This window comes from Rhopalosiphum padi, chromosome 1, assembly GCF_020882245.1.
Source record: "Rhopalosiphum padi isolate XX-2018 chromosome 1, ASM2088224v1, whole genome shotgun sequence".
In the NCBI taxonomy this organism is placed as follows: Eukaryota; Metazoa; Arthropoda; class Insecta; order Hemiptera; family Aphididae; genus Rhopalosiphum; species Rhopalosiphum padi.
The window spans coordinates 18,036,843-18,062,921 of NC_083597.1; the positions used below are offsets into that span (position 1 = coordinate 18,036,843).

The 26,079-nt window shown below is 31.7% G+C and overlaps 1 protein-coding gene across 28 annotated transcripts in view; it reads left to right on the forward strand.

The window, feature by feature from the left end:
- The window catches only part of LOC132931900 (dystonin), a 75,573-nt gene that overhangs the window by 32,409 nt on the left and 17,085 nt on the right, over positions 1-26,079 (forward strand). For 12 of the 28 annotated variants that reach the window (XM_060998017.1, XM_060998027.1, XM_060997987.1 and 9 more), the window contains exons 4-32: positions 2,797-2,814; positions 2,935-2,979; positions 3,307-3,396; positions 4,096-4,173; positions 4,238-4,330; positions 10,062-10,225; positions 10,302-10,417; positions 10,495-10,598; positions 10,663-10,878; positions 10,945-11,333; positions 11,399-11,606; positions 11,688-12,056; positions 12,148-12,171; positions 12,244-12,714; positions 12,784-13,059; positions 13,117-13,464; positions 13,531-13,791; positions 13,860-14,074; positions 14,229-14,379; positions 14,641-14,724; positions 14,825-15,055; positions 16,000-16,076; positions 16,154-17,393; positions 17,873-18,019; positions 18,085-19,109; positions 19,372-23,110; positions 23,180-23,506; positions 23,773-24,418; positions 24,512-26,034. In XM_060998017.1, the coding sequence (XP_060854000.1) occupies positions 2,797-2,814; positions 2,935-2,979; positions 3,307-3,396; positions 4,096-4,173; positions 4,238-4,330; positions 10,062-10,225; positions 10,302-10,417; positions 10,495-10,598; positions 10,663-10,878; positions 10,945-11,333; positions 11,399-11,606; positions 11,688-12,056; positions 12,148-12,171; positions 12,244-12,714; positions 12,784-13,059; positions 13,117-13,464; positions 13,531-13,791; positions 13,860-14,074; positions 14,229-14,379; positions 14,641-14,724; positions 14,825-15,055; positions 16,000-16,076; positions 16,154-17,393; positions 17,873-18,019; positions 18,085-19,109; positions 19,372-23,110; positions 23,180-23,506; positions 23,773-24,418; positions 24,512-26,034 (12,675 nt within the window). Of the gene's footprint in view, positions 1-2,796; positions 2,815-2,934; positions 2,980-3,306; positions 3,397-4,095; positions 4,174-4,237; positions 4,331-6,846; positions 7,547-10,061; positions 10,226-10,301; positions 10,418-10,494; positions 10,599-10,662; positions 10,879-10,944; positions 11,334-11,398; positions 11,607-11,687; positions 12,057-12,147; positions 12,172-12,243; positions 12,715-12,783; positions 13,060-13,116; positions 13,465-13,530; positions 13,792-13,859; positions 14,075-14,228; positions 14,380-14,640; positions 14,725-14,824; positions 15,056-15,999; positions 16,077-16,153; positions 17,394-17,872; positions 18,020-18,084; positions 19,110-19,371; positions 23,111-23,179; positions 23,507-23,772; positions 24,419-24,511; positions 26,035-26,079 lie in introns of those variants that run through there. The other 16 variants (XM_060998116.1, XM_060998187.1, XM_060998196.1 and 13 more) reach the window with 8 other exon arrangements.

Consider the following 26,079-nt stretch of genomic DNA (forward strand, 5'->3'; position numbering starts at 1 on the left):
ATATTTTACTATTTAGTCTTATACATATACGTATCATAATAATATGTATATATTATATATTAGTATAATTAGTATATACTCAATGTTAATAATATATATAATATGAACATAAATAAGTCGAATGTTAATAAAAATAATTATGTTATACTTAAAATTCTTAAACTTTGGTCTTAAATTTTTAAGATGATGGTATAGTCAATAGTCATTATAGATACCTATTAATAGTTATGCACGTGTCGAGAACAAAATATTATACATTCCCATTATTTGAATAGTGAATTGCATCGTTTTTGTTCACAAAAGAGTCTTATCATTGAACAAAACAAACATGCGTAAATGTTTATACTGGTTAACGTATAAATAATTTTATTACCTAGTCACTCTGTTATGTTTAGTTGAGCCTGGAAGTTTTTTAAGTAATAAAATATATCTATGTTCAAAAACAACATATTTTATATTTTAAAAATAATTGTGGTTTAACATTTAAGAAAAAGTCTCACGTTTTATTGCTTATAATACGGTTTTGGTTGATATATTTTAAAGTTATTTCACAATTTCTTATGTTACTTAAAATTGTAACTGTCATGTAACTCAATATATAGTTTTACAACAAGAATTTATTTTAAAAATAATAAAATCAATATTTTTGTATGATGGTGTTTTTTTTTTATTATATCGATATCTTAAAATAATGCGTTGATTACATTTTGAATATGAACACATTTTAAAAACATTAAGCGCTTTTGTATACAACCCTACAAGATAGTTTTAACATGAATTTAGTGTATAATTTACTGTGATACCATACCACATACTCATCATTGTGTTATGAATTCCGAATCCACTATTTATATATTTCTTTTTTTAATATGAACTGTTTAATTATTGAATTATAGTAATGATAACTTACTGTATAATAGATAATATATTATACAAATAACTGAGGATATTATGTTAGTTTAGTTGCATATAAATAAACTTTTATGATGTAAAAAATATATTTAATTTATAATCGATTGAAGTTTTGACTCTAAATTATCACTTCCATGAAGTAGTGATTTTGACTAAATTTTAAAAGGGGGAGAGAAAAATATTTAATGCTAAGACACAAAAGAAAACTTGTTTTCTTTCTCTTTTAAAAAAGTGTATTAACCTTTTATTAATGTTATAATATTTATTGTTATAACTTATAATGATATAAATTATTATTTTTAATATATTTATGTATTAAAAATAATTTATCAAGTCCCTAATGTGGGGGCATTGTGAAAAAGTTATCAGCATCATCCACTAAAAACAGCATACCTTACGTAATTTCCGATGGAAGACATAGCTATATAGCTAGGAGTATTTTTAAATATTTTGAAATACTCATATAAAATATATAAAATATTATATTGGTGCTTAATAAAATGTCTTTATTTTTTTTTTTATCTTTTGCGCTTATGACCTAAAAACGATGGTGCAAACAATTTATCATTTTTGTATCTTTGGTACATATATTCGTTAAAATATTTAAAAAAAAACTATTATATTGTAAACAAAGAACAATTTTTTTTTTATTGATAGTTTGTATAATTTATTTATTAAAAAGAGACAATATCTGTTAGCCTTTAAAATGTCAGTAAAATTTAGTTATACTAAGAGATAGAATTCTGATGCCCTTGAAATTCGCAAATAATACACCTATAAAAATTCTTTATAATTATTTTTGTATGGCTTATCCAATATTTATGGATGAATATTTTATTTTGATGTTATATGCTCTGTATGTCGAAAATGTCGTTAAAAATCTTAAAACTACATAAGTGTGTACATGCAAATATAAAATAAAAAATATAATTGTTGCTCGCGCTAACACTATATTTTAACGGGTTTAGATATTATACGATACATCTTATGATGATATTCCTAAATAATTCAGAGGGTGATTTTCTCTATGCCGTAATTGCTTTTATTGTATTCTTATACTAGCTTGTTTATACTTTTATTTATGACTAGAGTAAAGTTCGTTAAGTATTTAATGTGAAACTAAATTATTTTTTTTTGTACTTGAAATACATTTTACATTTTACATTTTTATTTGTTATATTCTACAAATATATGTTCATACAATCCCAAAAATTAATTTGCATCAAATTGATGAAGGCATCATAAAGTTAGGTACCTATTGTTTTAGTAAATGTTCACATAAATAAACGAATTTATTTGTAAATACAACAATGATTCTATTTATTTATTTATTTTTTGATCTTATTGTGCATATGCTTATTATTTTTCGTTATTAATTTATAATTTTTGGGTCAAGGTATAAATAACATATTAGGTACCTAAAAAATATCAACGCCAACTTATTTTTTCGTACTAGTTAATGATGTATCCACCAACACAAAACGGAAATATTTAAATATCATATTATTCATATTGAATAATATATTTTGGTTTGGCAAAAATATGTTTTAAGGATTGGCATATGGTGGGTATATATTACTTCCGTTATCTAAAATAAAATATAATTTACCTTTCAACAATATTAAAATAAATACTAATCTTAAATTGCAATACATTATATTTTATAGAGAGTATACCTTCTTGAGTATTATTACGGTTTCGTATTATTATTATTCAATTATTATCCAATATTTATATACAACCGTAAATAAATAGAATATTTTTAGAGGGTGTTACGTATTACAATATATACTATTAATTTTTAAGTTACTGTATTGATAAATACTTGTTTATATAAGTTATTTTTATATTTTTTTTTCATTTTCCCTGAATATATGAAAGCAGCATTGGAAATACTCGAAGGTAGGATTATTTAGAAAAAAATAATAATCATAAGTCACGTTTTAATTTGACACGATCGGAATTTCGTTCATTTTTATCGTTATTTATTTTAAAAGTAAATGAGTAAATTGTATGTTTCAGACATACACTTGTTTGCAGGCGTGTTCTAATTCTAGTTGTTCTTGTGTAAGTTTTCTTAAGTTGAACGTTTTCAAATATTTTCTTTTGAGTGAATTTTTTATGTATTTATTAGAAGTATTATTACTTTAACCTATAGGTTGTGTTATTTTGTGTGTGTAGAAAGTTTATATTTTTTTGTTACTGCCTTCCATGTGTTTAGTAGTCTCTATATCACGTTTTTCTGATTGTTTTTAAATCTATTATGTATATTGTATTAATTTGTGGATCTGTAGTTATTATTATAAAATATGTTGATTGTCGATGCTTTAATAATAACAGGTAAATGCATATATGAAATGTGAGTGTTTAACAATAAATTATCTGGTTTTACAGGCAAACCGTCATGTTGGAGACTTATTCATCGATTTGCAAGACGGCTTGAACTTGATATCATTACTCGAAGTTCTGTCCGGAGATCAACTGGTAAGCAATAAATAATATTAAAAATATAGACCATTCATTACAAAATTATACATATAGGGAGGTATTGTTTTTTTAGAAAAAGATAAATGTTTTTCATGTATTGGCTAGTATTTTATATGTTATTAGAAAAATTACTTTCAAGGTTTTTGGGGTGTGCCTTGATGGGATTTGTAACGTGTCAGATGATCATTAGGCCATAATAATCGATGTTTTGAGTAATCGAAAACTTTTGATAGTGCCTCAACACGATATTTTTTGTGGGCGGTTTCGACAATTCTGTCGTTTTTAATTGTTATCTTTTGTATTTTATAATTTAAGGGGTAGGCTAGTACTATTATATACAGAGTTGTAAAAACCTAATTGAAGGAAAATGCTATTACATCCAAGAAAGGTGTTCCCGGCAAACCGGACAATGATAATTACGGCCAGCAGCTACTTAGAACTTGATATTCCGTATAAAGTGATGCGCCAAGGCCTGAAATACATCCTTGTCTTTGTTTTGCTGGGGAAAATTGTGTAATACAAATTGTAAAAAAAAGTCCATTAAATTGTGCCTATTATTGTTGTGTTTCAATGAATATATTGTATTGTTTATCTTTTCTTAATATCGTATATTTAATAGATCAGCAAAGACAAGTTACTTAGTACTCTAAATATTCTATAAATATTTATAATAATGGTTTTTGAATTAATTTTCAGCCAAGAGAAAGAGGAAAACTCCGATTTCATATGTTACAAAATGTTCAGATGGCACTGGAATACTTGCGTTTCAAAAAGGTTAATAATTCTACTTTTATAACAAATAGTTGTAAGTTATATATTAATTTGTGTTTGTTTATAGATCAAACTGGTGAACATTCGGGCCGAAGATATTGTAGATGGCAACCCAAAACTCACGCTGGGTCTCATATGGACTATCATACTTCATTTCCAGGTTAGTATCATTAACGTTTATTGCTGGGTATGAGTATTTATGTTCGGATAGCCATATCATATAAATTGTTACACAACGCTGGTCACGTGTGATAGAACTAAACACAGGGCGCACCTGAAAATCATGTGTGGTTGATCATGGCCTATACGAGTATAGTATTTATTGCTAGTTTTTACGTTTTCAACAATTCAAAACATAAAAATACATAATTTAAAAGTATGTTACAACTAGAATATATTAAAAAAGACTACATAATAATATGACGTATCTACTTATAATTTTGTGATTTCTTGTTTGTTAATAAATATATTTTTAGTTTTATTAAAATAATATTTCAAATATCTCCTTTTAAAATATTTTCTAATTATGTCGATTTTCCAAGTAAACAGCGCGTTTAATTCAATTGTTTAAAAATACAATAAATAGCAATGGGTATGTTAATAATTATATTATCATATTCCTGATGTATCTTAATAACCTCCGAATAGTGAATTAATTTAATCAGTTTTTACTTGAAAATGTAATAAGTATCTTAATATAATTTTGTGTAATCAAGTATTAAAAATTATATAAATATTTGTTTAGTATATTCTATGATAAATATTTTTTAGAGACTTTATATTGGGAGTTAGATAGGCAACTATAAAAACATTCATGTAATAGTAGTTACCTCAATAATTTTTTTTAAATAATTAGTAAGAATGTTTTTATTGTGTAAAATAAAAAATAATAAATTATGAGTTGTAAAACAGGTAAATAGTTAATTATTAACTTTACTTCTTTTAATTTTTTGCACCTTTTTACTTATATTTGGGTATTAATTTTCAGTGTTCTATAATTCTATTATTATAGTAATAATTATAAATAAATTTATTTTTCTATATTTTTTTTAGCTTCTTATTGTAAAAACATATCTTCGATTAAAAGTATGTATTTTTAATTATTAATATGGTGCATTTTAAAATAAATTTAAATTAAAGTTTTTTCGTTTGAATTGTAGTATAAATGTAAAAAGTCTGAACAGATAATGGTTCTATCATCATTGTTTAATAATACAAATTACCTCTAAATGATAAGTATTTAGTAAGTTCTAATAAATAATTTATAATATTGATATTGTCCTTTAAAAAAAAATATTTTTTCTTGTAAAAACTACGGTGAATTAATTAGTTTTACGCATAATAATTGTACATATATGTCGCGTATAAGATTTGTTTGTATGTTTTTGGTACACCAGTTAAAATTATACTCTCCACGTGGTGGCAATAATTTTTCAATAAAGCTTATTGAAATGCGTTAAATTATCATATTTTGGTCAATGCATTTGCGTATCAGTATTAGCTACGGTATTGTGCGTTCTAAATGTCCAAGACAATGAGAGTACCTATTCGAACATTTCGAACGGAGGAACGGTATAATTTTTGTTTTATAAATCATATCACGAATAGAGGCGTTGCTCGTAATAATAATAACGTACATCACGAATATTGTCGTCGTTGTGAATTATAACGGTGGCGGCGCGTGTCATCGCGTTACACCGTATGTATTGTCCGTATACTTTAATGTCTATTCCATCACTGTACCTTACTATATAATATAGGTATCCGACATCTGTAATATTGACGTCGTGATTTCCCGGAAACATTTTTAATGTGTTTAATAAGTATAAAGCGCGTAGAAACCGGTGGAAAGCACTCGGACCACAAGCGATTGCGAAAATCTATTTTTGTCGTCATTATATCCGGTTTTAACCCTGATTTTCCGCCTCCGTCCGCGCTGGTGCGTATACCCATAATGTATTTATGTTGTGCACAACGGTGTTTATGTAATCCGCGGCCTCCTCCAGCGTCCGCCGGGCAGGTGACTCCTACGTTATGGCTCGCCCAAGGTCCCCGGCGACCCAAGGATCCGAACGCACCTGGCCGAGCGCTCTTTATATGGATATGTGGTGCACGCCGTAAACGCGGCGATGAGATTTTTGGCCAGGTCGAGCGTGGGCTCAACATCCGTGGGCGCCAGGCGTTGTTATCGTAATACATTCCATTACCTACAATAATATCATAATACTCAGGTACACCATCTGCGACGGCTGTTGGTGGTTTCGAGGGGGCCTACATATACATAGGACTGACGATCGAGTCCTGCAGCCTGGTCAATTGCGTTGGGCAATCGTTGTTTTTTCAATGAAACCGCGTAATCCCGACTCCGCGGAGAAAAGCCTCGTGCGTATGCGTATCGCGTCTCTCGCAATATTATTCAATGGGCCCCTCTCTCCCTGGTGATCGGGTGCGGTGGCGGTGCGTATGCGTGGTTATAACCTTGAAGTGTGCTTTTTTATTATTATTATTGCGAGCAGGTACCATACACAGTCGTTGTTGTTCCCCTCTACGCACGCCGCAGCCGCGACAACACTCCGTAGTATAGTGTACCTGTATACCTGTGCGCGCGCTCCTCCTCGTCCTCCTACTCATTCACGTATTGCCTTTCTGCTGCAACACCGGCCCGGCCCCCGACGGCTTAACACGGTTCAGTTATCTCTTGTGCACCGGCCGTGTCGCGCGTGCAGTTTATCGTCGTCGTTGTTCATCGTTGCTCAGTAACGGTTTCGCTGCTGCTATCGTCCCGAACTTGTCGTATGCACACGACATTTACTTATACATACAACATCATCGCACTACACACAAAAATAACGAATTTGACGGACTAAATAAAAAAAAACGGTTTTCGGAAACGTATCGTGCGCCGCTATGCGCGCAAAGAGCAATTGACTCGAACACCAAATAGATCGAGATCGATAGAGATCAAAACGCTGACGGTATTATGTACCGGTTCACCAAAGCCTCCAAGGAGGTGTCATCGTCGTCAGGGGCGGCCGGCCGGCCGGGTGGTAGCCGCCTATTCATGCAGGGCACCCGGGAGGGCGACGATGACGTGCGCGACCTGCAGGCCGTGTACACAAAACGGCACTTGTCCACCGAGGTGACCGGGTCCAATCACGAGTCGCAAAAGGTGGACAAGCGGCCGGAAGTTGGTAGGCACTCGGTCACCACTCGCGTCTTACGCAAAACCACAGTGCTGACGCGCGGCGTCGAGGTGTCGGCCACCGAGAGCATGATGAAAACCGGGCAGATGATGGTTTCCGACCAGCCGTATGAGGAATCTAAGAGGACCTCGTCCAGACATCACCATCAGGTCATCAAAACCAAGAAGGCCAAGGTAGTTTCACGAATCGTGCACACCATAGGCCTCGCACCCATATGTTATAATAATATGTTCGGCAGGCTTGTATATCATGTACCTATATATTATGATTTATCCTGTCGTGATGGCTGTTTTCGGTTTTAAAGTTTTTCCACAAACGGAAATAGTTTGAAATCGAAATGATCGAAACATTCTCGGCCGTTTTCCGCGTATTTGTAAGAAATTGGTCCGAATGGCTTTTTCGTGTGTAGCGTTTAAGGATGTCTAATTAATTCGAGTGTTTATCGCAGAAAAAAATATACTCGCTTAGTGCTTGTCAATGTCGGTAGTTACCTATAATATTATATTATCATATAGGACACATGTTTTGTTTTATTGAATAATAGATTTTTTTCTTTTTCTGCTTTCTTATTATGCATAGATAAGGCCAATCTGTTTTCGAATGAAAGTAGTTTACAAATTATAGATACATGAAATGTCTATATACACAATTTATACTGTGTTCGACATATTATGTTTATAGTTGTAAAGTACTTAACCACATACACGCACTGTACACGCACCATATATACATGATGTGTCGATGTATACGCAACTATATATTATATTGGACGCGGAGTAAATCCTAATTCAGTTATTACTTATTACAGTAAACCTCTATTTATGGATTCACCCTCTCCCCTATGACGGAAACCTCTATAACGCTTATTTTTAAATATTTCGTTAGGCGATTTCATATTAAATTGTGCTTGTACATCATTTTCTTCTAATAATAGATAGACCTCTGTACAGCTGACTAATTTTCGTCTTCCATCGAAGTCCGTTATATATATAATATAGTGTTTTCGTGTGTGAAATTGTGTGTTGCACTCCTAAATCAACACCTCGCATTAAAAGTTTTAATCTGCAGGTATTTTAAAAGCTATCAACTCATAGTTGGATTTTAATATTTTAAAATTAAATTTTGTCATAATAATATGTTATTAGCTGGTTTACATGTATGATTCATACATAATTTATATTTGTTTAATGATTTTTTTAAGTTTAATTATTTTACAAGTATTTAAATTGTATTATTTATGTTTAGTTTATTATGACATAATTTCTTTTAATCACTCATATATTTGTTTACCTAAGATAACCACTACCTTTGATAAACTAGCAAGTATTTTTTTTTTATGTTTGGTTAGTAACAGACGACAAGAGTCCATAAAATGTACAACTTGTGTACCTATTTTAATTTATTGTACCATTTGTACCACCCGTTTATCATAGGGCATTGTATTTTTGTTATACAGTCAGAAATGACACAGATGAGTGGTTACCATATAGGGTCCATTTATATTATTTTATTAATGTTTAAAAAATCGATATTAAATTGTTGAATTAGCTTATTCAATATATTAGGATATACATTTTCTCTCACATATGCAGTCTGTTTGAGTGGACGCGTACCGGAAACAAGAATAAGGTGAACGAACTATTTGTTTCGAAGTGAACGTAACGTTTGTTAATGAAGAAGTGCTCCAATACATAGGAATAAATGCTTAATTGTGATTTTTCGGTATTTTATCCGTGCAGGCTGATAAAAATTTGTATCAAAAACAGAACGAGACAAACATCGATAAAGCTACTTATATTATTTTGCGCTATTATTTACATGTTATTTCTTGTACCGTGTACTGTAATGTATACAGTTGTGTTCTGTACATCATCTGACTGAAATATAGTTAACATGGGTAGTATCTACATACAATAATATAATGTCTATGTTTTACTCTGTACCTGCTGCCGTAATAGTGAAGAATAACATGACTATATGATCAGGGCACGCATGGATGGTTTCTTTTGCATGCCGCACATTTCCTTCAAACGTGCATAATGATGGTGACCTGGTTTTTGATTTCTTTCTTCGCGCACATATACATATTACACACACTCACACACACACCCATAAATCACCTCTCTCTATTTCTCTATCTCTGTTTTGGACCGAAGTTTTGACTTGGAATCGTCTTCATGAGTAAAAATGTGTTTTACTTTACGTTAGTTCGGTTAAATGATAATTTCAATCAAAGAATAAAATAACACATAATTTGTCCTACTAATAAATGACATGGGCGAGAATGTGTTGTAAACGGCCTCTAGAGCGAACCTACTGCCCATTTAAGGAGAAGACTGGTGGCTCGGTCGAATCGTAAAAAACACGTATACCGAATTGTATTTTGTTTTTGTCGGCGGGTGTGCGCATTGTTGACCCTAATAATAATTGTCTTATTTTTATTATTATTATTATTATTATTATTATTCTGTGTAAAAAAACATTACTATATTTACAATTATGTATATGGCACCGGTGTAATATGGGTAATTCGAACTGCCTCCGGTGGGACGAGAAACCTTATGTGGACATTTAATACGCGCGTCGACTTGTAATAGCGTGGTTTTCGATGTATTCATTATTATTATTTTTTTTTACGTTTATATTATTATTGTTGTTATTATTTTTTATTATTTTTTTTTTTTATAGATATCGGACATTGTGGTCGGTGAAGAACCAAACGTATCGGCGCGTGACGCTTTATTGAAATGGGCTCGCAAATCAACATCGAAATACCCAGGTGTTCGAGTGACGGACTTCACATCTTCTTGGCGGGATGGTATGGCATTCAACGCGATTATACATAGAAATAGGTAATATTTCTTTTGTGGGAAAAAATTGTCTTATTGTTGAAGAAAATGTAAATAAATATTTATTATCTGACCACAGACCGGATTTAGTCGATTGGCGCAATGTCAAAAGTAAAAATGTTCGTGAACGATTGGAGTCTGCATTTTACATCGCTGAACGAGAATATGGAGTTACCAGATTATTGGATCCCGAAGGTAAGTGTGCATTGCAATTCGCAACATTAAATTAAAATGGAGCTTGTAAATTAATTATTATTAAATTTCTTTTACAGACGTTGATACCCACGAAATTGATGAAAAATCAATTATTACTTACATATCGTCATTACACGAAGTGTTCCCGGAGCCTCCGCGTTTGCACCCTCTTTATGATTCTGTTAGTAAAAATATAATAGTTTTATTTTCAACAATTTTATTATTTTGATTTTATATTTTTGTAGGAATCTCAACAACGTTCTGGGGAATATCGTGAAATTGCTTCATCATTGAACCGTTGGATGCGTGAAAAACTATCTGTAATGTCTGACCGTAATTTCCCATCGACACTTATTGAAATGAAAAAATTAGCATCCGATTCTACTAAATTTCGTAATGAAGAACTTCCACCTCGCCATCGTGAAAAGCAACACCTGGTCCATTTATACAAGGAACTTCAAGTAATAATATATATATATGACATGTGTTTTGTGGTAGAAATATTTATAGGATTTTTTTATTTATAGAAATATTTTGAGGCTGTTGGGGAAAATGACATTGAACCCGAATTACAAGCTGATGCTATTGACCGTACCTGGAATCGTTTGATGATGTCATATCAAGATCGAGATTCTGCTATTCAAGAAGAAATAAAACGTCTTGAACGCTTACAAAGATTAGCAGAAAAAGTTCACCGTGAAACTAAGCGCACCGACTTGAAGTTGGATGAGTTGGAAACTAGAATTGTGGAAGAAGGTCGCCGGGCAGATAGACTTCATCCATTAGATGCGAAACACAATGCTGATCAACTGGAAACTGAGTTACGTTTATCTGAAGATACTATTCAGTCATTGTTTGTTGATGTACAAGCACTCAGAGAAGGACGATATGTGCAGGCACCTGAGTTACAAAAGAGGTAACTTATTTAAGCTAGATTTTATTCATTAAATTTTTAAATTCTCATTTCTAAATTTTATTTAGGGTAGAAAAACTGCATCAGAGATGGGTGAATTTGCGTTCTTTATTGCATTCAAAAGTTCTTACTCCTTTGGCTACTCTATCATTTCCAATTGTTGAAGAACGTACAGTTACCAAACAAACACGAACCATTCTGGAAACTCGACTTGTCGATACCAATACTCATTTCCGTTCATTACAAGAATGTATTGATTGGTGCAATAACAAATTGGTAAGATACATTTGAAAATTTAGGTTTTTTTTTATTCTAATTTAATTTTATCTAATTTTATGTGGTTTTATGTTTTTTTAGAAACAATTACAGGAGGCTGAGTATGGTTCAGATTTGCCTAGTGTCCAAGCACTTTTAGACCAACACCAGCGTGAACATAAAATAATTGACCAATTTCATACTAAAGTTGAGCATTGTATAAACGCTAAGAGTAATTTCCACGGAGACGAATTATCCCTGTATTCACAGCACCTGAATACATTGCAGAAGGTTTATGCTGAATTAGTTACTTTCTCTAATAAACGGCTATCTGATCTTGAAACATTACAAGACTTCTTGCAATCAGCTACAAATCAGCTTATTTGGCTCAATGAGAAAGAAGAAATTGAATTAAATCGTGATTGGAGTGATAAAGATTTAAACATACCATCAATCCGACAATACTATGAGGTAATATTTAGTATTTATGATAATATGTAATAGGTTTAATTTTAATTTTAATTATTATTATTAATTTTTTAATCTAAAATATTTTTTTAAGCATGCATTTGGATCAGGGATAGAGGTTGTGTTTTGATTAAACTTGTGCTCATTAATTATTTTATGTATAATAAATGTATATTATTTATTTTTCCAGTCTTTAATGTCAGAACTTGAGAAAAGAGAGATTCAATTAAGTTCAGTCCAAGATCGCGGAGAAGCGTTGATTCTTCAGGGTCATCTAGCATCAAAGTGTATTGAAGCTTATATATCTGCATTACAAACACAATGGACTTGGTTACTCCAGTTAACTCTTTGTTTAGAAACTCATCTAAAGCATGCTACTTACTATCATCAGTTCTATGCTGATGTTAAAGAAGCTGAACATTGGTTAAACAAACGAGATGAGTTACTAAATTCTGTTTTTAGCCAATCAGAATTTAGTTTGGATGAAGGAGAACGTTTGTTGAAAGGTATGCAAGACCTCCGAGAAGAATTAAATAATTTCAGTGAAGTGATCGGTACACTTGAAGATCGATCTAGGCAAGTAGTTCCACTAAAACAACGTAGACTTCCAATTACTAGACCTATACCAGTGAACGCTATTTGTAGCTTCAAACAAAATGGGGTATGTTAACAAAATAATGATATGTATAAATAATTATGTGTATTAATAATAATTTTTTATTTTGTTTAGATTAATGTTGAAAAAGGTTCTCAATGGTTGCTACATGATAATTCTGGACGAATCAAATGGAGAGTGTCTAGAGGAATGAATCTTACTGATGATTCAAATGTTCCCGGTGTTGTATTCTTAATACCTCCTCCCGACCAAGAAGCTTTAGATTCTGTAGATCGTTTGCGTAGAGCATATGATCGTTCAACAGCATTATGGCAACGTAAACAATTGCGTATGCGTCAAAATATGATATTTGCTACAATCAAAGTTGTCAAGGGATGGGATTTGGCTCAAGTAATAAACATATATTTTTATTTTTTGAATAGGTTTAACTTTGTTTTATTTTCATAGTTTTTGGCCATGGGTGCTGATCAACGTAATGCTATTCGTAAGGCATTAAATGAAGATGCTAATAAGTTGTTAAGAGAAGGTGATCCAGCTGACCCTCAATTAAGAAGACTCAAGAGAGAAATGGATGAAGTTAACAGGTTATTTGATGAATTTGAACGACGATCACAAGCTGAAGAAGACAGTAAAAATCTTACCAGAATGTTTACTGATCAAGTTAAATCTATTCAAATTTCATTGGATGAATATGAACATACATTAAATACCAGGTTGAGTGCCCCTATACCAAGAGATATGGACACTCTGGAACATTTGGTTATTCAACACAAAGACTTTGAAACATCACTGAAGGTATTTTATTAATTATCTGTTAAATTATGTAATATAATAATAATAATAATTTTATTTGTGCTATAGAACTTGGGTCCAGACGTAGAAGCTATGCAAGCTACATTCAAAAACATTCCAAACAAGACAGCAGCTTTACAAGCTAAACATGATAAGGTTTTGAACCAATGGAACCAGTTATGGAATCTATCTCAGCTTTATGTTGAAAGACTTAAGTGTGCAGAAATTACTTTGTCTGGATTAGATGAAGCAAACAATGTTATATCAGATTTTGAAATAAAATTAGCATCCTATGGTGAAATGCCATCTGAATTACCCGCTTTAAAATTAGTAAGTACATCTGATTGATTTGCATTGAAGTACACAGTATTTGTATGTATGTATATGATTGTATAAAGGTGCATCAAGATCTGATAGCATTGCAAAAAAATGTTGTCCTTCAACAACCGGTCATTGATCAGTTGGTTGAAGATAAACATAACACTAGACGTTTAACAGAAAAATCTAGACACCACTTACCACGTACTGCTCATCATGATTTGGATAGACTCGACAGTGATGTAAATCGTATTACAAGTAGATGGAATAATGTTTGTAGTCAATTAGTCGACAGGTAAAATAATAAATTATTTTACAAAATTAAATCAATTAAATATTTATTTATATAATAAAAGAAATTGATAATCTTATATGTGATTTACCATAACAAAGACTTTTCGTTTATTATATTTTGCAATTATAATTTATGTATATCTTTGTTCTTTCAGACTCAAGAGCTGTGAAGCAGCTTACGATCTTTTGAATAAATACAAAAATTCGTACCAGTCTGAAGTTCAAATCATTGATGAGAGCTACGTTAAATTGAACAATGTTGCACCTCTAAAAATGCAAGCAAGAGATCTTACTGAAACCACTAAGGTAAGTGTATATAAATATATGAAGCTGCCATAATTAATTAAATATAATATGTTATGGTGAGTCATTTACTGTATATTACTTAAACTCAATCAATGCATTGCATGTTAAATAAACAATACATAATAATTTAATATATTGCATAGTATTAAATATTAATATAACATAAATGTATACTGTATTATCTGTATATTACATTATCCAAGTAAAGCCTTATGGCCCGAACAAAGTGTTTTATATTTATTGATCAAATACATCTCGTAGGCTTTGTATAACAAGGTGCAGGAACGTACTAAAGCAATTGAAAGTGTCAATGTGGACGGTGGCAGATTTATACGAGAAGCTAAGGTAACGATGCTTTTTAACATAAAATATAAATTGAAATTTGCTATGATAACCATTTAACAGACCATAACAAAGACTATGCGTATAATTAACCCGCAAATAGATATATGACCTACGACTTCAACATTACTGTGCGTGGCTGGTAGATGAAGTTCATCCAAGCCTTGATGCCAGCAATCATAATAAAGGCCAAAATATGGATCCCAGTGTTGGTGAATTGGCTGTGTCTCATGAACTTGACGTGCTCAACCATAGATTTCAAGCATTGCTAAACATGTTGATTGATCAGTTGAAAAATCTAGCATCAGTCAATACTGATGATCTTGAATTACAAGTGAGTAAAATTATTTTAATAATGTTAAGAACATAGGATAAATTATTATTATAAATGTTTGTTTAATCTTAATTAATCTCCAAGTCTTTAACTAGTATTTTTTATATTATTTGATTTTAACAAAGTATCAAAGTTAAAAAAAAAATTAATAAAATGACAATTAATTTGCAATTAAAATAGTAATAAAGGGGTATCTAAAATTTTTTTTTTTTTAGTGTAAAATATAAAATGAATTAAATGTTTCAATTATGAACATAATTAAAATTTAAAAAATATATATTATTTATCTTGGATGCATATATTTTCTTTTTTATTTATTTATATCTCATTAAATATATTGTGTTTATATCAGATAATTTAAAAATAAATAAGTTATTTTAAATAAACAAATGCATCCTGGTCTGTGTGCCGTTTAAGATCTTTGCATAACTATTTTATAATAAATAAATAATTTAAAAATAACAGTATATGCTTAAAGTTAAATTAAAATTATAATTTTAAATCATTTTGATATTTATATATTTATATAAAACCTAAACAGAAAGTCATATTTCAAAATGTTTGTTTCTCAACAATAGAAATAATTAAATTTAATGATCTATTTTTGTTAAAATAAAAATATTTATATATAGAAATTTCGAAATAAAACTACTTTGTTTTTACATAAGTCAATTTAAATTTTTATTAATACATTGTGTTAATTATATACTCTTGTGTATGAAAACAAATATTTTGTTAAGTATCGTTGATTACACCTTCATAGTAACACACCTCTTATCAATTATTTGCACTTTTATTTTTTACTACAAATAATTAAAAAATGGTAGATTATTATTCCCTTGAAGTTATTAAGCAACATATTATTACTGTAAAATTGCTCAAGGTTTGGCTTTAAACCTATCAATTTATCTATTAGAAATGATTAGTCTAAATAAATGTTGCAGGAATATGTGAAGACATTAGAGGCTAGGCCGTTGCGCACATTCAGAACTGAATTCAATATATATGATACAATTCCTGAGTTAGTACTTGATACTGTAGTCTTAGTATGTTATTGTAGTTGTATGATTAAAGTCGTATTGTGTTTTTTTTCTCTAGTGTATCAACTAATGGTATAGACGAAACTATAACAGCAAAAAATATAAATCACCAATCATCTGCAATGGGTAATCAACATTCTACACTAACTGTTGAATCTAATGGCGATGCAGATATTCGTTCATTGCGTCGACGTATGGAAGAGGCAACTGGACTTGATGATGATATTATTAATGCTCCAGGAATTGTTCATCCTAAAACTGGCGAAATTTTAACAGTTGGCGAAGCAATTCGTTTGCGAGTATTAGATGTACGAACTGGTCGTATTGCTACTCAACCTGATTCGAAGTCTGGTTGGGTAACTATTGAGCAAGCTGTCGAAAAAGGACTAGTGGATAAGGGTTTAGCAAACAAACTTTTGGGACCTTGTGTTGTTGGTGATAACGGACCACAAATGACTTTGCTGGAAGCTATTCAAAAGGAGTTAATGGATGCTGAACGAGGACCAGTTGAAAGGATAAAGGTAAAAAATGAAGAATATATTACTGATTTTAGTGAAACTCTCAATTCGAGTGAGGTTAGGGGTGAGGTGTTTCAAGTGTTAAATAAAAAAGTCACATTAAATGAAAAAGAAATTACTGTACTTGACGCCGTTCATCAAGGAAACATAGATAAAATTAATTTGGCTGAAGATGAATTACAACTTTTATCAAAACTTAATGGTCTCAAACCAAAAAGTGCTTTGAAAGTCGCACTAACAAAAACATTAGACGCTTTAAAAATTAAAGATGATCCTAGGACTGATTTGCCAACAGAAGGTTGGAGTTTATTTGAAGCAATTAAACAAAATTTATTTGATCCTGAATCTGGTGTTTTTATTATACCTGGTACTGACAGATTAGTATCATTTAAAGAATGCATTGATATGCGTATTATTAACCCAGATTCAGCTGTAGTAGCTGATCCAACTAAGCCAAGATCATTATCATTAAAACAAGCACTGAAGAAAGATATTTTAGATGCTACTGGCCACTATCAAGGTAGTACAATGAAAGAAGCTATAGAAAAAAGCTTTGTATATGATCCATCATCAATTGAATATGTCTCCTCACCTGTTGAAATAGTTGAAGTTAAAGGTGGTAAACGTAAAGTTGAACGATCTAATAGTATGAGACCTCAATTTTTTGTACAAGAATCAATAACGGAAGAAGAATTGGAAGATTTTATACATAATGAGGGTAGAAATGTACCATCCTTACCTGTATCACTACTAGAATCAAGCACCACAGGAATAACCTTGGTAACTTCAATGATGTAATTGTATGCCATGCATGGTGTATTGTGATTTAAAATTATACGAGTTGTTATGTCAACAAATCTTTTTATATTATTTTTTATGAGTTAAGCTTTTTTATATTTTCTTATTTGATTGCTTTTGTGTTTGTGTTTTATTTTTCAGGACAACCAGATTATTTTAGAAAGCTATACATATCAGTTATTTTTTGCCTGTATAATATGCCTAACAAAATTATTTTTGTGATGTTATTATAACAAATTTTGTATGTTTTTTTTTTCTAAAGGCTTATTACTAATTGATAAGTGAAAACAACAATCAATAAAAACTAAAATTAGTTTATAGATGTAATCGGCTTTTAATTTTTATGCAATAAAAGTAATATTCTGTATGCTAAATTTATAATTGCACTAACTTTTTTTTTTTCTAATTTTAACTGTTATGGTTTTTATCGATATTTGTATAACGTTAATTTTATTTTGTAGCAAGCCATGGCAGAAAAGTACAAACTTTGCGATGACACATTATCAGAATACTTAAACTGGATTGGAGAAATTGAAGACAGAATTGCAAATCAAGATATAGCTCAAGAAGATTTGGATCAACTACGTAATCAAATAAACATTTTAAAAGTATGGATATTTGAAATGTTTGCATTATGCATTTAACATAATATTTATGAACAAATATTTTTTAGCTGATTAAAGAAGAGATTGATTCACAGTTACGTCCTATTACAACATGTTTGGACCAAGTGCGTCATATAATTGCTACAGGTAGTGAATACTTGTCTAGAGAAGAAATAAATAATGTTGAGAAGAAAGGTAAATCTCTTAAATCGCGGTATGATCATGCAAATGAACGTACTGATAAACTGCTACGTCGCTTGATATCTGCTAAAGATGAATTATCCAAATTTAAATCTGAGCTTACTACATTTACTACTTGGATGGATAGAGCTCAACGCACTCTTGATGAGAAAGAACGTGCATTAGCTAATATAAATAGACTTGCTGATACATCGGCAACGGAATCTACAAGAGAGTTTGTGTCTGATGTTATTTCACATCAAGCAGATCTTCGCTTTATCACAATGGCTGCCCAAAAGTTCATTGATGAATCTAAAGAATATCTAACCTGCTTAAATGATTTCAGAACTGGTTTACCATCAAGACTTCATCACATCGAACCAGTATCGTCACAAGACAGTGTGGTTAAAAATACAGTTATCAATGTGACTAATAATTACAAAGATTTACTAGCCCGAGCTAATGCTTTGGCAGATAAATTAAGTGGACTTAACTCTAAACAGAGAGAATATAAAGACGCCTTAAATGCTGTTAAGGCATGGCTTAGAGAAGCTGAACCAAGAGCTATTAAAATTCTTAATGAACCAATTGGTGCTGATCCGAATGCTCTCGAAGATCAATTCAATCGAACAAAAACTTTGAACAATGAATTTTTGGGACAAGCTAGACTTATTGAAAATGTCAAGCAAGCTGCAGATGGCTTAATTAGGTCACTTGAAGGTCAAAGTGGTATTAAAGAAATTGAGGCTATTCAAGGTCCAGTTAATGAATTGGAAGATAAGTACAGATCTTTATGTAATGGTTTAGCCGATCGACTATCACAATTGGACACTGCATTAGTTCAATCACATGGTGTGCAAGATGCTTTGGATTCATTACTCCATTGGTTAAACGACGCTGAAGCCACATTAAAGTAAGTTTATTTGTTTGTATTATTTTAAGTTAATTTCAATTAACAATCCATTTTTTAACCTGTTGTTCTTTAATTATTAATTTTAGTATCTCATTTCATCATTTATCTTACATTTAATTTTTTTTTTTTTTATTGAAAAAATAATGATTATTATTGGAGCTATAGAAATGTTTTTGGAAACTATTCTAGTTTTTTTTAACAAGTAACAACTAATTTTTAGTTAAATTATTTACATGTTTTAATGAAATGAAAATGTTTATAGGAATATAACAAGACCAGTAAGTTTGCATACAGATCGTTTATCTGAACAAATCCGGGAGTACAGATTGTTGCAGTCAGATATTGATACACATAGAGCAAGTGTTGATAGTGTCGCACATTCTACACAAGAGTTAATGATCAACTCAAGCAATCCTAGACTTGCCAAAAAAATTGAAGTCAAGTTAAAAGATGTTATGACTCGTTTCGAAAAGCTTTTGGATAGGACTGCCAAACGAGGTGAACTATTAAATGACATCAATCAAATATTGTCATCATTTAATAGCCAAGCGGCAATGCTTGAACAATGGCTGACAAATGCATTAGACAATTTCAACGATATGCCTGAAAATAAGTTGGACGATTTAATTGCTCAAAGAGACTCTCAACGACAAGCCTTAGACCAAACAATACGTGATGGAAAAACTCTCATTAACAATAAGGATGTGACCGATACTCCTCCTGTACGTGATCGTGTTAAAGGATTGGAAAACCAATGGAAACAATTGAATCAACTGTTAGAAGAAAAACAGAGATTATCTAAAGCTAAAGTAGAACAACTTCAAGCATACGAAAAATTAAGAGATCAAGTATTAATTTGGTTAAATAACACTGAGAAAAGAGTCAATCAATTAGAAAGTGTAGCTGTAGACATGAATATTATTAAAAATCAAATTGATGAACTGAAACCAATTTCGAAGGATCATCGTGATTATAGCATTACTATTGACAAACTTAATGACCTTGGGGCTACATTTTATGATTCTAGTCTTACCAATTCTTTGAGAAGACGCAGTTCAGTATCTCCTACTAAACGCTATTCTTTGGACTCTTTAAGAAAAACTTCTAGGGATTCTCCAAGAAGTTCTGTTGTAAGTTTCACATACAATAGAATTGAAGATGGTTTAGATGACAGTCCCGTGCAACAAGAACTAAATGAAATTAATAACAGATATAATTTATTAGGTGTAAAAATATCAGACAGGCAAAATGAATTGGATACAATTAGAGACGATGTCAGAAAATTGGTTGAAAATATGAAAATATTAAATCAATTTTTAGATAGAACACAAAAGTCATTACCAAAAGAAAGTATTCCACTGACTAAAGAAGAGTCTGATAAAGCAGCAAAACAAGTTAGAGCTGTACTTGAAGAAATGTACGAAAAACAATCTTTGTTAGATAGTACTAAATCTGGTGTAAATGATCTATTAAAAAAGAAACCAACTTCTTTAGGAGCGGATAGATTACATGATGATATTCAAAATGTTACTAGTCGTTGGAAGAACTTAAATGATATTTGTAAGAACCGTATACAACTTCTTGAAGATTTAAAAGATTTCCATGATTCGCACGATAACCTTTCGAACTGGTTGGGATCTAAAGAACGTATGTTAAATGTCTTGGGTCCAATATCGTCAGATTCCAGAATAGTACAAAGTCAAGTTCAGCAAATTCAAGTGCTAAGAGAAGAGTTTAGAACTCAACAACCTCAACTTACACATTTAACATCTGTTGGTGAAAGCATACTCAATAGACTACCAGATCCTAACTCTCCGGATGCTCAACGGTTTTCTAATAAATTAACAGCAATTTTACAAAAATGGTCAGATTTACTTGGAAAATTAGAAGATAGAGCATCTAATCTTGGTGCAGCAGCTGATTCAACCCGAGAATTTGATGCAGGTCTTGCTCGTTTAACTGAAGCATTACAAAATATTTCTGATCAATTAGATGATATTTCTTATGATAAGGAACCAGAAGAGAGGCTTAGAAAAATACAAAACTTAGAAAGACAATTAGAAGGCCAAAGACCTTTATTAGCTGATTTAGAAGATGCTGGAAATCATTTGTGTAATGTACTAGATGACCCAGCTTGTAAAGCAGATATTCAAGCAAAACTGGCTGCTATTAATCGTCAATATAACAACTTGCAAAAGAAATTAGACAATAAAAAAGCTGAAATTGAAGGATCATTGAAGGACGGTAGACAATTTGAAGCTACTTGTGCTTTGACACTTGGTTGGTTGTCTGATCAATTGGGCAGTCTTACAGAACGTCTATTAATATCCGCTGATAAAGATATACTACAACAACAAGTTTCTCAGTATGAGCCTATTTACAAAGAAGTATTACACAAAGAACATGAAGTAATTATGCTTTTGAATAAAGGTCGTGATATGTTATCCCGAATTGGTCAACGTAACGAATCTCGTAATTTGCAACGTGATTTAGACAAAATACAACAAAACTGGGACAAACTTCGCAAAGAAGCTGTAGACCGCCACAACAGACTTCAAACATGCATGGAACACTGTAGAAAATATTACAGAGCCCAAGAGTCCTTCACACCATGGTTAGCTCAAGCTGAAAACAAATTAGAACTTATTCGACCAAACAGCTTTAGTAAAAGAGACGTGGATAAACAATTGAGAGAACTGTCTGCTTTTAGAAATGAAGTTTGGAAACACTCTGGTGAGTTTGAGAATGTCAAAAACTTAGGAGAAACGTTCCTTTCTTCTTGTGATGTGGATAAAGAACTTGTAAAACAAGAACTATCAACCATCAAAACTCGATGGGATAGATTAAACAATGAATTGATGGAAAAAACACAATGGTTAGAAGACATTTCTAGAAAGTTATCTGACTTTTCTGACAATCTTAGAGATTCTGAACACTCATTACAGCGTTGTGAAGATAAACTTGCTTCACATGATTCCATTGGAGGTGCTGCACGTGATCCAAAACTGTTGGAAAGAATTAAAGCATTGCGAGAAGATGCTAAGAAATTAAGAGGTCCATTGGTAGGTCTAAGGCAAACAGCTGGTGATTTAGCCTCAGAAGCTGCTCAAATGGGTGTTGGTGACTCATTAAAATTACAAGACGATGTTGATAATCTTATGGATAGATTAGACGATTTAGAAGGTAAACTGGATGATAGGTGTTCACAATTACTTTCAGCTTCAACTGCATTGGCGCAATATGCAGATAAAGTTAAAGCTCTTGGTAAAAACTTGAATGACTTAGAAGCTGAATTTGACTCATTAAAACCACCAGGTCGAGATATTAAAACTGTTACTGGCCAGTTAGATGAAGTAGACAAATTTATCAAGAAAATTGCAAGAGCTGGAGATGATGTCACAGTAATGCTTGAATTAGGCCAACGTTTAGAAGATTCTACTTCTATGCGTGACCAAGCTGAATCACTGACACGTCTATTAAATAAACTTGACGAACGAGCATCAAACAGACAAACTGATCTTGAAAATATTTTAGACAGACTACAAGCTTTTAAGAATAAGCATGATAATGTTGTTCAAGATATAGAACATGCAACTGATGAGTTTAAAAGTTTGAAACCAATTGGATCAGAAGTGGAGGCAATTAAATTCCAACAACAAGAGTTTGGTTCTTTCAGAAAAAACACCATTGAACCACTAATTTTGTCAGTCAATGAAGTTAATGGTATAGGTCAAAGATTAATACAATCTGCTGCTAGAGGTGTAAACACTGGTATTTTAGAAAAGGATTTGGAAAAAATGAACGATAAATGGAATGCACTTAAAGAAAAATTAAATGAGAGGGACAGGCGACTAGATTATGGACTTTTACAATCTGGCAAGTTCCAAGATGCTTTAGATGGATTTGCTAAGTGGTTAGCTGATACAGAAGAATTAGTATCTAATCAAAAACCACCATCAGCAGATTACAAGGTGGTAAAAGCACAACTACAAGAACAAAAAGTAAATATATATATTTTTAATTATTATTGGGTTGATAATAATATATTAATTTTTTATTAAAAATTTCAGTTCTTAAAGAAAATGTTAGCTGACCGTCAAAATTCATTGTCATCAATATTTGATATGGGTAATGAGGTTGCAGCTAATGTTGATCCTAGAGAACGTAAGGAAATTGAAATACAATTGAAAGAATTATCTCAGCGGTTTGATAATTTGGATCGTGGTGCTACAAAACGCATGGACGATTTGCAAAAAGCTATGGTAGTGGCTAAAGAGTTCTTGGAAAAAATTACACCACTTTTGGAGTGGTTGGATAAAAGCGAGAAAAAAATTAAGGACATGGAACTTATTCCTACAGATGAAGAAAAAATACAACAAAGGATTAAAGAACATACTGTAAGTAAAATTAAATTAAATCATTATTTTTATGGGAATGAAGTAGGAGAATTGTAGGTATACTAGATATTAATTATTAGCTTAAAATATATTGTTTATGTTCTTTTTTTTTTTATCAAACAATACATTTATACTTTCATGTTATTGAGATACCAATGATTTAATAATGATAACTTAATTGTATATGAATATTTTTTACAATTTTCTCACTTTATTTAATTCATCTAGTTAATTAATTTTATTTTAAAAATTTATTTAATTTTTAGAAATTACACAATGAAATTCTATCCAAAAATCCTGAATTCCACGATCTGACTGAAGTAGCTAGTACATTAATGGCTTTAGTTGGTGAAGATGAGGCATCTGGAGTAGCAGATCGTATCCAAGAAACAGCTGATCGTTATGCTGCACTTGTAAATACCTCAGATAAAGTGGGACAACTATTACAAGACTCTCGTGCTGGCCTTAGACACCTGGTATTAACTTATCAAGATTTGCAAGCATGGATGGAAGGCATGGAGAAGCGTTTAGGCAAATACAAAGTATTACCTGTGCATACAGACAAACTAGTGGAACAAATGGAGGATATTGCAGATCTGTGTGAAGAAATATCAAATCACCAATCAGATGTTGATGGAACTGTGGATGCAGGCATGGAACTTATGAAGCACATAACTAGCGACGAAGCCATTCAGTTAAAGGATAAGTTGGATGTATTGCAGAGACGTTACAATGATTTGGTTAGTGCTGGTACTGATTTGTTAAAGAATGCAGAAAGCATGTTGCCACTCGTACAACAATTCCATAATGCTCATAAACGTTTGGGTGATTGGATGTTATCAGCGGAATCACAATTACAAACCGCAGAACCTAAAGAAGAAGACATTCATAATCTAGAACTTGACATTCAAGGTATATAGAATTACTGCTAAATATAATTGTTTTTTTTTTTTATTTAAATACAACTAAATAAATTTAAATAATAATAAACTTTTTATTTTTTAGAATTCCGTCCAGTATTAGAAAATATTAATCAAATAGGACCACAATTGTGCCAAATGTCTCCTGGTGAAGGTGCTTCAACAATTGAAGGCCTTGTTACGAGAGATAATCGAAGATTTGACGCTATTGCTGAACAAATTCAAAGAAAAGCTGAACGTATTCACTTGTCTAAACAACGATCACTTGAAGTCATTGGTGATATGGATGACCTATTAGATTGGTTCCGTGAAGTAGATAATCAATTAAGAGATGCAGAACCACCAAGTAGTGAAGTAGATATTATTCGTGTTCAACTTAAAGAACATAAGGCACTCAATGATGACATATCAAGTCAAAAAGGACGTGGTAGAGATGTATTATCTATGGCTAAAAAAGTTTTACGAGAAGTTACACAAAGCAATGACACAAGTCTCATGCGTGAAAAAATGGAAGATCTTCGTGAAGTTATGGATCATGTATCATCATTAAGTGCTGAACGTTTGAGTATACTTGAACAAGCTCTACCTCTTGCCCAACATTTCCAAGAATCACACTTTGATTTATCTGGTTGGTTGGATGATATGGAGAGACAAGTATCAATGTTAGCTATGCCTGCTTTGAGACCAGAAATTATTGCTCAGCAACAAGATAAAAATGAAATGTTTGTACAGTCTATTGCTGAACACAAACCACTTGTGGATAAACTGAATAAGACTGGTGAAGCTTTAATCAGATTATGTAACGATGATGAGGGAATGAAAATCCAATACATTATGGACAGTGACAATGCTAGGTATGCAGCACTTAGATCTGAACTTAGGCAAAGGCAACAAGCTCTGGAGAAAGCATTACAAGAAACCAGTCAATTTAGTGATAAATTGGAAGGTATGTTGAGAGCATTACAAAATACTGCCGAACAAGTATCTGGTGCTGAACCTATATCTGCTCATCCTCCCAAAATTCGTGACCAACAAGATGAAAACGATGCTGTTGTTGAAGATTTACATAAGCGTGCTGATGCATTCCAAGCAGTGAAAAAAGCAGCTAATGATGTTATTAATAAAGCTCCAAATTCCTCAGATCCTGCAGTCAAAGACATTAAACGTAAATTAGATCGATTGAACAGTTTGTGGAATGAAGTCCAAGAGGCGACTAATGATCGTGGACGCAGTCTTGAAGAAGCTCTCATACTGGCTGAGAGATTCTGGGAAGAATTACAGAATGTTATGGGTACACTAAAAAATTTGCAGGATTCATTACACTCGCAAGATGCACCAGCTGTAGAACCAGCTATATTAAAACAACAAAAAGCAGCTTTAAAAGAAATTAAAGCTGAAATTGATCAGACCAAACCTGAAGTAGACCAATGCCGTGCAAGTGGTAACAAATTAATGAAAGTGTGTGGAGATTCTGATAAGCCCGAAGTTAAGAAACATATAGAAGACTTAGATAATGCTTGGGAAACTGTAACTGCATTGTTTGCTAAACGTGAAGAAAATTTGATACAGGCTATGGAAAAAGCTATGGAATTCCATGAAACCTTACAAGTATGAATAATTAATACAATTTTTAACGTGAATAGTATTTAATAC